This window comes from Oncorhynchus kisutch, linkage group LG16 (genome assembly GCF_002021735.2).
Source record: "Oncorhynchus kisutch isolate 150728-3 linkage group LG16, Okis_V2, whole genome shotgun sequence".
In the NCBI taxonomy this organism is placed as follows: domain Eukaryota; kingdom Metazoa; phylum Chordata; class Actinopteri; order Salmoniformes; family Salmonidae; genus Oncorhynchus; species Oncorhynchus kisutch.
Genome location: NC_034189.2, coordinates 3,003,810 through 3,016,783, shown reverse-complemented (window position 1 = coordinate 3,016,783; position 12,974 = coordinate 3,003,810). Strand labels below are relative to the sequence as shown.

Genomic DNA, 12,974 nt, shown 5'->3' with positions numbered 1-12,974 from the left:
GGGATAGAGTCCCGCTCCTTGAAAGCGGCAACTCTACCCTTTTATCTCAGTGGGGATGTTACCTGTAATCCATGGCTTCTGGTTGGGTTATGTACGTACTGTCACTGTGGGGATGACGTCATCGATGCACTTATTGATGAAGCCAGTGACTGATGTGGTGTACGCCTCAATGCCATTGGATGAATCCTGGAACATATTCCAGTCTGTGCTAGAAAAACAGTCCTGTAGTGTAGCATCTGTGTCATCTGACCACTTCCGTATTGAGCGAGTCACTGGTACTTCCTGCTTTAGCAGGAATCAGGAGGATGGAATTATGGTCAGATTAGACCAAATGGAGGGCGAGGGAGAGCTTTGTACGGGTCTCTGTGTGGAGTAAAGATGGGGAGGGGTGTCCAATATACACCTGGACCCTAAAGATGGTCTAGAGGTTTTTTTTCTTCCTCTGGTTGCACCTTTAACTTGTTGATAGAAATGAGGTAAGATTGATTTCAGTTTTCCTGCGTTAAAGTCCCCGGCCACTAGGAGCGCCGCCTCTGGGTGAGCGGTTTCCTGTTTGCTTATTTCCTTATACAGCTGACTGAGGTCTTCGTGCCAACATCTGTCTGTGGTGGTAAATAAACAGCCACGAAAAGTATAGATGAAAACTCTCTTGGCAAATATTGTGGTCTACAGCTTATCATGAGATACTCTACTTCAGACGAGCAAAATCTAGGGATTTCCTTGTTTCAGTGTTAGACACAGTAACATTACAACGACAACCTTCTGGCAACATGAACTCAACCTAGGACCAACTCACCAATTTGACCAGGAAGAAGATGATGTGTGGCTAGTAGGGAGAGAGACACACATACTGTACACAAAGCATGCACACACACACACACACACACACACACACACACACACACACACACACACACACACACACACACACGTTCAATAGGCAGCAGTGCTCATAATATCTGTAGCTAATAAAGAGGATCTGTCCAGAACTGACTGAACACACAGGAAGTCTTTTTATGCAAATGAGGTTACAGTTTTTATTATAGGAGGATGTTAAGGTTCTGTCAAACGCTCTAAAGGTGTATGAGGGGGCCTCCTCAGGTAGAGCCAACTGGGGAAAGAGTGAATCTCTGTGGGTAGGCGAGGTCCGCTCCACGGTTACCAGGGGGCTTCAGATAGGACCGCTCCACGGTTACCAGGGGGCTTCAGATAGGGTCAGCTCCACGGTTACCAGGGGGCTTCAGATAGGGTCAGCTCCACGGTTACCAGGGGCTTCAGATAGGGTCAGCTCCACGGTTACCAGGGGCTTCAGATAGGGTCAGCTCCACGGTTACCAGGGCTTCAGATAGGGTCAGCTCCACGGTTACCAGGGGCTTCAGATAGGGTCAGCTCCACGGTTACCAGGGGGCTTCAGATAGGGTCAGCTCCACGGTTACCAGGGGCTTCAGATAGGGTCAGCTCCACGGTTACCAGGGGCTTCAGATAGGGTCAGCTCCACGGTTACCAGGGGATTCAGATAGGGTTTGCTCCATGGTTACCAGGAGGCTTCAGATAGGGTCCGCTCCACGGTTACCAGGGGGCTTCAGATAGGGTCCGCTCCACGGTTACCAGGGGGCTTCAGATAGGGTCCGCTCCACGGTTACCAGGGGGCTTCAGATAGGGTCAGCTCCACGGTTACCAGGGGGCTTCAGATAGGGTCAGCTCCACGGTTACCAGGGGGCTTCAGATAGGGTCAGCTCCACGGTTACCAGGGGGCTTCAGATAGGGTCAGCTCCACGGTTACCAGGGGGCTTCAGATAGGGTCAGCTCCACGGTTACCAGGGGGCTTCAGATAGGGTCAGCTCCACGGTTACCAGGGGATTCAGATAGGGTTTGCTCCATGGTTACCAGGGGGGATTCAGATAGGACCGCTCCACGGCTACCAGGGGGGCTTCAGATAGGACCGCTCCACGGTTACCAGGGGGGATTCAGATAGGGTCCGCTCCACGGTTACCAGGAGGGATTCAGATAGGACCGCTCCACGGTTACCAGGGGGGCTTCAGATAGGACCGCTCCACGGTTACCAGGGGGCTTCAGATAGAGTCTGCTCCACGGTTACCAGGGGATTCAGATAGGGTCTGCTCCACAGTTACCAGGGGGCTTCAGATAGGGTCTGCTCCATGGTTACCAGGGGGCTTCAGATAGGGTCTGCTCCACGGTTACCAGGGGATTCAGATAGGGTCTGCTCCACGGTTACCAGGGGCTTCAGATAGGGTCAGCTCCACGGTTACCAGGGGGCTTCAGATAGGGTCAGCTCCACGGTTACCAGGGGCTTCAGATAGGGTCAGCTCCACGGTTACCAGGGGCTTCAGATAGGGTCAGCTTCCACGGTTACCAGGGGCTTCAGATAGGGTCAGCTCCACGGTTACCAGGGGCTTCAGATAGGGTCAGCTCCACGGTTACCAGGGGCTTCAGATAGGGTCAGCTCCACGGTTACCAGGGGGCTTCAGATAGGGTCAGCTCCACGGTTACCAGGGGCTTCAGATAGGGTCAGCTCCACGGTTACCAGGGGCTTCAGATAGGGTCAGCTCCACGGTTACCAGGGGATTCAGATAGGGTTTGCTCCATGGTTACCAGGAGGCTTCAGATAGGGTCCGCTCCACGGTTACCAGGGGGCTTCAGATAGGGTCCGCTCCACGGTTACCAGGGGGCTTCAGATAGGGTCCGCTCCACGGTTACCAGGGGGCTTCAGATAGGGTCAGCTCCACGGTTACCAGGGGGCTTCAGATAGGGTCAGCTCCACGGTTACCAGGGGGCTTCAGATAGGTCAGCTCCACGGTTACCAGGGGGCTTCAGATAGGGTCAGCTCCACGGTTACCAGGGGGCTTCAGATAGGGTCAGCTCCACGGTTACCAGGGGCTTCAGATAGGGTCAGCTCCACGGTTACCAGGGGATTCAGATAGGGTTTGCTCCATGGTTACCAGGGGGGATTCAGATAGGACCGCTCCACGGCTACCAGGGGGGCTTCAGATAGGACCGCTCCACGGTTACCAGGGGGGATTCAGATAGGGTCCGCTCCACGGTTACCAGGAGGGATTCAGATAGGACCGCTCCACGGTTACCAGGGGGCTTCAGATAGGACCGCTCCACGGTTACCAGGGGGCTTCAGATAGAGTCTGCTCCACGGTTACCAGGGGATTCAGATAGGGTCTGCTCCACAGTTACCAGGGGGCTTCAGATAGGGTCTGCTCCATGGTTACCAGGGGGCTTCAGATAGGGTCTGCTCCACGGTTACCAGGGGATTCAGATAGGGTCTGCTCCATGGTTACCAGGGGATTCAGATAGGGTCCGCTCCACGGTTACCAGGGGGGATTCAGATAGGGTCTGCTCCACGGTTACCAGGGGGGATTCAGATAGGGTCTGCTCCACGGTTACCAGGGGATTCGAATAGGGTCTTCTCCACGGTTACCAGGGGGCTTCAGATAGGGTCCGCTCCACGGTTACCAGGGGGCTTCAGATAGGGTCAGCTCCACGGTTACCAGGGGGCTTCAGATAGGGTCCGCTCCACGGTTACCAGGGGGCTTCAGATAGGGTCAGCTCCACGGTCACACAGGTGGCTTCAGATAGGGTCTGCTCCATGGTTACCAGGGGACTTCAGATAGGACCGCTCCACGGTTACCAGGGGATTCAGATAGGGTCTGCTCCATGGTTACCAGGGGGGATTCAGATAGGGTCTGCTCCACGGTTACCAGGGGGGACTCAGATAGGACCGCTCCACGGTTCCCAGGGGGGCTTCAGATAGGACCGCTCCACGGTTACCAGGGGGATTCAGATAGGGCCAGCTCCACGGTTACCAGGGGGGCTTCAGATAGGACCGCTCCACGGTTACCAGGGGATTCAGATAGGGTCCGCTCCACGGTTACCAGGAGGCTTCAGATAGGGTCAGCTCCACGGTTACCAGGGGGCTTCAGATAGGGTCAGCTCCACGGTTACCAGGGGGCTTCAGATAGGGTCCGCTCCACGGTTACCAGGGGGCTTCAGATAGGGTCAGCTCCACAGTTACCAGGGGACTACAGATAGGACCGCTCCACGGTTACCAGGGGATTCAGATAGGGTCTGCTCCATGGTTACCAGGGGGGACTCAGATAGGACCGCTCCACGGTTACCAGGGGGGATTCAGATAGGGTCTGCTCCACGGTTACCAGGGGGGACTCAGATAGGACCGCTCCACGGTTACCAGGGGGGATTCAGATAGGGTCTGCTCCACGGTTACCAGGGGGGACTCAGATAGGACCGCTCCACGGTTACCAGGGGGGATTCAGATAGGGTCAGCTCCACGGTTACCAGGTGCGAACTCCCCCGGAGCTGGGGGAGTTCAAGGAGCTGGGGGAGTTCAAGGAGCTGGGGGAGTTCAAGGAGCTGGGGGAGTTCAAGGAGCTGGGAAAGAAGGACATGTACATAATGTGTAAAAGTGTCCCATGCTTCTTCCTTGGAAGGGGTCAAATCGACAAGGTGGGCGGGTGTGTTTGGTCCAGCTGCCTCCCCGAAAGGCTGTTGGCGATCATTATACAAACTGCCTATTGATAAGAGGACAGCTGACCTCCAATGGAGGATAGTACATGGAGCCATAGCCAGGGGGGGTGAGGGGTGTCCATTCCTCATCTGGTACACCTGGACCCTACTGTTGGGGAGGGGTGTCCATTCCTCATCTGGTACACCTGGACCCTACTGTTGGGGAGGGGTGTCCATTCTGCATCTGGTACACCTGGATCCTACTGTTGGGGAGGGGTGTCCATTCTGCATCTGGTACACCTGGATCCTACTGTTGGGGAGGGCTGTCCATTCTGCATCTGGTACACATGGACCCTACTGTTGGGGAGGGCTGTCCATTCTGCATCTGGTACACCTGGATCCTACTGTTGGGGAGGGGTGTCCATTCCTCATCTTGTACACCTGGATCCTACTGTTGGGGAGGGGTGTCCAATATGTATCTGGTACACCTGGACCCTACTGTTGGGGAAGAGTGTCCATTCTGTGTTGAAAGAGTTCAGAGTCTGAAACTCTGGCACATCTGTTTTACTGTGTCCCAGGTTGGTCAGGATGATTGAACTGATCACTGATTGGTTCTCAACGTTGAGAGAGGTTTTCTCTTCCCAACTGTTTATATTTGGGCGAAAGTCTGGGTTTAGTCAATAGGGTCTAGTTGTGTTGCTTAATTTTGTGTTAGGGGCAGCTAAATTAGCGATATGGAAGACCCGAAAGAACAGTATTCTGGGACAGGGGTCTGTGGATGTGGTGGGAATGTTGGAGGGGATACTGGTAGCGAGACTGAGGGTTGAGGTTGCCTGTTACAATCTCTCCCTCTCTCTCTCTCTCTCTCTCTCTCTCTCTCTCTCCCTCTCCCTCTCTCTCTCTCTCTCTCTCTCTCTCTCTCTCTCTCTCTCTCTCTCTCTCTCTCTCTCTCCCTCTCCCTCCCCCCCCTCTCTCTCTCCAACTCCCTCCCTCTCTCTCTCTCTCTCTCTCTCTCTCTCTCTCTCTCTCTCCCCCTCTCCCCCCTCTCTCTCTCCAACTCCCTCCCTCTCTCTCTCTCTCTCTCTCTCTCTCTCTCTCTCTCTCTCTCTCTCCCTCTCCCTCCCCCCCCCTCTCTCTCTCCAACTCCCTCCCTCTCTCTCTCTCTCTCTCTCTCTCTCTCTCTCTCTCTCTCCCCCTCTCCCCCCTCTCTCTCTCTCTCTCCCTCTCCCCCTCCCCCCCCCTCTCTTTCTCTCTCTCTCTCTCTCTCTCTCTCTCTCTCTCTCACTCAATTCAATTCAATTTGCTCTATTGGCATGACATATCACTATACATATTGCCAAAGCTTACTTTGGAGATTTACAGTATTAACATAATTAATATAATAATAATCAATATTGTCAATGGGACAACAGCAATAATCAAGGGCAGGTTGGTTGGTCTGTCAGACACGGTCCCTCATCTTATGCCAGGCAGCAATGTAGTGCGCTGCCAACACACACCTCTCTGCGTCCTCCCCCAACAGGACGGGTAGCCTATCCTCATCAGTGAGGTCTTTGAAATCTTGAATAAGGGTTTCAAATTTGGGAAAATGACTCTCTAATTTCTTTATATTTTTGACATTTTATTTCACCTTTTATTTAACCAGGTAGGCCAGTTGAGAACACCTTTATTTAACCATGTAGGCTAGTTGAGAACACCTTTATTTAACCAGGTAGGCTAGTTGAGAACACCTTTATTTAACCAGGTAGGCTAGTTGAGAACACCTTTATTTAACCAGGTAGGCTAGTTGAGAACACCTTTATTTAACCAGGGAGGCTAGTCGAGAACAAGTTCTCATTTACAACTGAAACCTGGCCAAGATAAAGCAAAGCAGTGTGACAAAAAACAACTACACAGAGTTACACATGGGATAAACAACAGTCAATAGCACAATAGAAAATCTGTACAAATGAAGTAAGGCCATAGTGGTGAAGTAATTACAACAAAGCAAATGAACACTGGAGTGACAGATGATCTCGGCAATCACTGCCTCATTGCCTGCATCCATAATGGGTCTGCAGTCAAACGACCACCCCTCATCACTGTCAAACGCTCCCTGAAACACTTCAGCGAGCAGGCCTTTCCAATCGACCTGGCCCAGGTATCCTGGAAGGATATTGACCTCATTCCGTCAGTAGAGGATGCCTGGTTATCCTGGTTATTCTTTATGATGGTGCTTTCCTCACCATCATAAATAAGCATGCCCCATTCAAAAAATGTAGAACTAAGAACAGATATAGTCCTTGGTTGACTCCAGACCTGTCTGCCCTTGACCAGCACAAAAACATCCTGTGGCGGACTGCATTAGCATCAAATATTCCCTGTGATATGCAACTTTTCAGGGAAGTTAGAAACCAATATACACAGGCAGTTAGGAAAGCAAAGGCTACGGAAGGAGATTGTATGGCATTGCAGCTCGTCTGGAGGTTAGTTAACACAGTGTCCAAGGAGGGGCCAGAGGTATACAGAATGGTGTCGTCTGCGTAGAGGTGGATCAGAGAATCACCAGCAGCAAGAGCAACATCATTGATAGATACAGAGAAAATAGTCGGTCCAAGAATTGAACCCTGTGGCACCCCCATAGAAACTGCCAGAGGTCTGGACAACAGGCTCTCAGATTTGACACACTGAACTCTATCTGAACTCTAACTCTATCTATTTGGCCATGATCAGTAACCATGGTCAAATAGTTTGCATGCATTGTTTGTAGTTTTCCTCTGGACATGTAGAAGAATCTTACAGAACTCTGCATGCAGGGTTTCAATGGTGTGTTTGTCCCATTGGGTGAAATCTGCAAGTGGGATCCCACACCTCGCTGCCATAAAGTGCAATTGGTTCAATGACATATTCAATTAGTTTTAGCCTGCTTTGAATAAGTATTTCAATTTGAATTAGTTTTTTAATGGTGTAGAATGCCCTGCGTGCTTTCTCTCTCAGCTCATTCACTGCATCATTAAGGTGTCCAGTTGAGCTTATTTTTAAACCTCAGTAATTGTAGTGTGTGTGTAGTACTCTATATATTTAAACCTCAGTAATTGTAGTGTGTACAGTACTCTATATATTTAAACCTCAGTACAGTAATTGTAGTGTGTACATTACTCTATATATTTAAACCTCAGTAATTGTAGTGTGTGTAGTACTCTATATATTTAAACCTCAGTAATTGTAGTGTGTTCAGTACTCTATATATTTAAACCTCAGTAATTGTAGTGTGTGCAGTACTCTATATATTTAAACCTCAGTAATTGTAGTGTGTACAGTACTCTATATATTTAAACCTCAGTAATTGTAGTGTGTGTAGTACTCTATATATTTAAACCTCAGTAATTGTAGTGGGTACAGTACTCTATATATTTAAACCTCAGTAATTGTAGTGTGTGCATTACTCTATATATTTAAACCTCAGTAATTGTAGTGTGTGCAGTACTCTATATATTTAAACCTCAGTAATTGTAGTGTGTGCATTACTCTATATATTTAAACCTCAGTAATTGTAGTGTGTGCAGTACTCTATATATTTTGTACCAATTGAGAACTTTGGCCTAATTCCCTGAGATCTGGATCTTCTCTGGAAAATCATTATTTTAGTATTTTTGGTCTGGAAGTACTGCTCTAGCAGGTCCAGGCTCTGCTGTAGGCCAGGTGCTGCAGTAGGCCAGGTGCTGCTGTAGGCCAGGTGCTGTTGTAGGCCAGGTGCAAAGAGCAGACATTTAGCCTGTGAATTGTGGAGACCAGGGGCTAAGGATTGTTCTAGATAGTGGCCAATTCGTTGATGTAAATATTGAAGAGTGCAGGGCTCAGATTGCAACCCTGGCGTAGGCCCCGCCCCTCTCTCCCCTCTCTCTCTCTCTCTCCCTCTCTCTCAATTCCCTCTCTCTCTCTCTCTCTCTGTCTCTCTCTCTCTCTCTCTCTCTCAATTCCCTCTCTTTCTCTCTCTCTCTGTCTCTCTCTCTCTCTCTCTCTCAATTCCCTCTCTGTCTCTCTCCCTCTCTCTCTCTCTCTCTTGTCTCTCTCTCTCTCTCTCCCTCTGTCTCTCTCTCTCTCTGTCTCTCTCTCAGGAAGGAGGGAGAGAACAAACTCTGAGTCTGCGTTAGAGGAGGAGCCTCGCATGGACGTGTCTCGCCTCGACCTGCGGATTGGTCGGATCGTTGGCGTCCGCTACCACCCATTGGCCGGGGCTCTGTATGTCCAGGAAGTGGATCTGGGAGAGCCTGCCCCCCGCACGGTGGTCAGCGCGCTACGACACATACCTAAGGAACAGGTAGGTCAAAGGTCACACACAGGTCACTCACACACACACAGGTTAAACACACAGGTCACACACACAGGTTACACACACAGGTCACACACACAGGTCACGCACACAGGTCACACACACAGGTTACGCACACAGGTCACACACACAGGTTATGCACACAGGTTACACACACAGGTTACGCACACAGGTCACACACACAGGTTATGCACACAGGTTACACACACAGGTCACGCACACAGGTCACACACACAGGTCACACACAGGTTACGCACACAGGTTACACACACAGGTCACACACACAGGTCACACACAGGTTACATACTTCTCTGTGAGTCTCCTGTCTCCTTTAGACAGTGTGTTGTCATGTAGTTTAAAGTGGGACTCTGACCAGCAGTCTCTATGTGTTGTCAAACAGCTGACCACTGTGCAGAAAATAATTCCTGTCTCAGACAACCCATACTGTACACACACACACACACACACACACACACCTGTTTGATGTGTCAGAGACACCAGTCTGTAGTGACAGACTTTTAACAATGCTTCTGTGTGGCCAGAGATACACAACACATACCACCATGCTGAACAGGACCTAAACGCTGTCACACACACACACACACACACTTTCACCATCAAACACACACACCGTCATCTCTCATATCACTCACTGGCTGTCAGTGTTTGGCAAAAATAAAATGAAATCAGTGCTAGGTCATTATTTAGAGTGTATCTTTCTCTAGAAGTGTTGTTATTTAGAGAGTGTGTAAATTGTTATTATTCAGAGAGAGTGTATCTTTCTCTCTGATGTGTGTGCCTGTGTGTGTAGCTTCAGGGTCGTCTGGCGGTGTTGCTGTGCAATGTGCGTCCCTGTCGGGTGAAAGGCGTGGTCTCCACGGCGATGGTTCTCTGTGGCTCCGCCCCTAACGTCCATGATAGCGATAACGATGATGACGCCCAGGTGGAGTTTCTGGAGCCACCCACTAACGCTGTACCTGGGGACAGGGTCACTTTCTACGATTATCCTGGTAACTTCCCACACACACACACACACACACAAACACACATACTACATTGCTCTTTCTATATCACCCTGGTAACTACATTCCTCTTTCTATATCACCCTGGTAACTACATTCCTCTTTCTATATCACCCTGGTAACTACATTGCTCTTTCTATCACCCTGGTAACTACATTCATCTTTATATCACCCTGGTAACTACATTCCTCTTTCTATCACCCTGGTAACTACATTCCTCTTTCTATCACCCTGGTAACTACATTCATCTTTCTATCACCCTGGTAACTACATTCCTCTTTCTATCACCCTGGTAACTACATTCATCTTTCTATCACCCTGGTAACTACATTCCTCTTTCTATCACCCTGGTAACTACATTCATCTTTCTATCACCCTGGTAACTACATTCATCTTTCTATCACCCTGGTAACTACATTCATATTTCTATCACCCTGGTAACTACATTCATCTTTCTATCACCCTGGTAACTACATTCATCTTTCTATCACCCTGGTAACTACATTCATATTTCTATCACCCTGGTAACTACATTCATCTTTCTATCACCCTGGTAACTACATTCATCTTTCTATCACCCTGGTAACTACATTCATCTTTCTATATCACCCTGGTAACTACATTCATCTTTCTATCACCCTGGTAACTACATTGTTCTGTTTTGTTTCTATAACTGCAAGTGAGTCCTTAACTTGAGGCTAGTGCTAATGTTGAAGCTATGGTTATTAGAGTTAGGGTTAATAATAGTATGTAATGTATCCTCCTGTCCACTAGGGGAGCCAGACCGGGAGCTGAGCCCCAGAGAGAAGGTGTGTTAGGGTTAATAATATGTAATATATCCTCCTGTCCACTAGGGGAGCCAGACCGGGAGCTGAGCCCCAGAGAGAAGGTGTGTTAGGGTTAGAGTTAATAATATGTCATATATCCTCCTGTCCACTAGGGGAGCCAGACCGGGAGCTGAGCCCCAGAGAGAAGGTGTGTTAGGGTTAGAGTTAATAATATGTCATATATCCTCCTGTCCGCTAGGGGAGCCAGACCGGGAGCTGAGCCCCAGAGAGAAGGTGTGTTAGGGTTAGAGTTAATAATATGACATATATCCTCCTGTCCACTAGGGGAGCCAGACCGGGAGCTGAGCCCCAGAGAGAAGGTGTGTTAGGGTTAGAGTTAATAATATGTCATATATCCTCCTGTCCACTAGGGGAGCCAGACCGGGAGCTGAGCCCCAGAGAGAAGGTGTGTTAGTGTTAGAGTTAATAGTATGTAATATATACTCCTGTCCACTAGGGGAGCCAGACCGGGAGCTGAGCCCCAGAGAGAAGGTGTGTTAGGGTTAGAGTTAATAATATGTCATATATCCTCCTGTCCACTAGGGGAGCCGGACCGGGAGCTGAGCCCCAGAGAGAAGGTGTGTTAGGGTTAGAGTTAATAGTATGTAATATATCCTCCTGTCCACTAGGGGAGCCGGACCGGGAGCTGAGCGCCAGAGAGAAGGTGTGTTAGGGTTAGAGTTAATAATATGTCATATATCCTCCTGTCCACTAGGGGAGCCAGACCGGGAGCTGAGCCCCAGAGAGAAGGTGTGTTAGTGTTAGAGTTAATAGTATGTAATATATACTCCTGTCCACTAGGGGAGCCAGACCGGGAGCTGAGCCCCAGAGAGAAGGTGTGTTAGGGTTAGAGTTAATAATATGTCATATATCCTCCTGTCCACTAGGGGAGCCAGACCGGGAGCTGAGCCCCAGAGAGAAGGTGTGTTAGGGTTAGAGTTAATAATATGTCATATATCCTCCTGTCCACTAGGGGAGCCAGACCGGGAGCTGAGCCCCAGAGAGAAGGTGTGTTAGGGTTAGAGTTAATAATATGTCATATATCCTCCTGTCCACTAGGGGAGCCAGACCGGGAGCTGAGCCCCAGAGAGAAGGTGTGTTAGGGTTAGAGTTAATAATATGTCATATATCCTCCTGTCCACTAGGGGAGCCAGACCGGGAGCTGAGCCCCAGAGAGAAGGTGTGTTAGGGTTAGAGTTAATAATATGTCATATATCCTCCTGTCCACTAGGGGAGCCAGACCGGGAGCTGAGCCCCAGAGAGAAGGCGTGTTAGAGTTAATAGTATGTAATGTATCCTCCTGTCCACTAGGGGAGCCAGACCGGGAGCTGAGCCCCAGAGAGAAGGCGTGTTAGAGTTAATAGTATGTAATGTATCCTCCTGTCCACTAGGGGAGCCAGACCGGGAGCTGAGCCCCAGAGAGAAGGTGTGGGAGCAGATCCTTCCTGATCTGCAGACGGACTCCAGGGGCGTGGCCACCTACAGGGGGGTGGGGTTTGAGGTGCGGGGGAAAGGCCTCTGTAGAACCCCAACCCTCACCAACAGCAGTATCAAATAAACACACAGTCAGACACGCACACACACACACACACACACACACACACACACACACACACACATAGACACACACACACACACACACACACACATAGAGGAACAACACGCACCAACACACACACACATACACACACACACACACACACACACACACACACACACACACACACACACACACACACACACACACATAGAGGAAGACACACAGACAGATACACACACTTCTGGGTAAGCTTTAAGCTGATTGCTGTTGTCAGAATATGAGGAACTTTCAATAAAGTTTTGAACAAATGTTGAAACATGGTGGATTTCTATATTTTTCCTGATGTAGATTATAAAACAAAGAACCTCACTATGACCCAACACTATAGAGGGAGAGAGAACCTCACTACGACCCAACACTATAGAGGGAGAGAGAACCTCACTACGACCCAACACTATAGAGGGAGAGAGAACCTCACTACGACCCAACACTATAGAGAGAGAGAGAACCTCACTACGACCCCAACACTATAGAGGGAGAGAGAACCTCACTACGACCCAACACTATAGAGGGAGAGAGAACCTCACTACGACCCAACACTATAGAGGGAGAGAGAACCTCACTACGACCCAACACTATAGAGGGAGGGAGAGAGAACCTCACTACGACCCAACACTATAGAGGGAGAGAGAACCTCACCACGACCCAACACTATAGAGGGAGAGAGAACCTCACAACGACCCCAACACTATAGAGGGAGAGAGAACCTCACTACGACCCAA

The 12,974-nt window shown here is 49.6% G+C and overlaps 1 protein-coding gene across 2 annotated transcripts in view; it reads left to right on the top strand.

Annotated features, from left to right (window-relative positions):
* Positions 1-12,508, top strand: part of aimp1b (aminoacyl tRNA synthetase complex interacting multifunctional protein 1b) — a 53,045-nt gene extending 40,537 nt beyond the window's left edge. For both annotated transcript variants that reach the window (XM_031791582.1, XM_031791581.1), the window contains exons 5-7: positions 8,589-8,791; positions 9,615-9,813; positions 12,044-12,508. In XM_031791582.1, the coding sequence (XP_031647442.1) occupies positions 8,639-8,791; positions 9,615-9,813; positions 12,044-12,210 (519 nt within the window). In that variant the 5' untranslated portion in view covers positions 8,589-8,638 and the 3' untranslated portion in view covers positions 12,211-12,508. The remainder of the gene's footprint in view (positions 1-8,588; positions 8,792-9,614; positions 9,814-12,043) is intronic.
* The last annotated feature ends 466 nt before the right edge of the window (positions 12,509-12,974 follow it).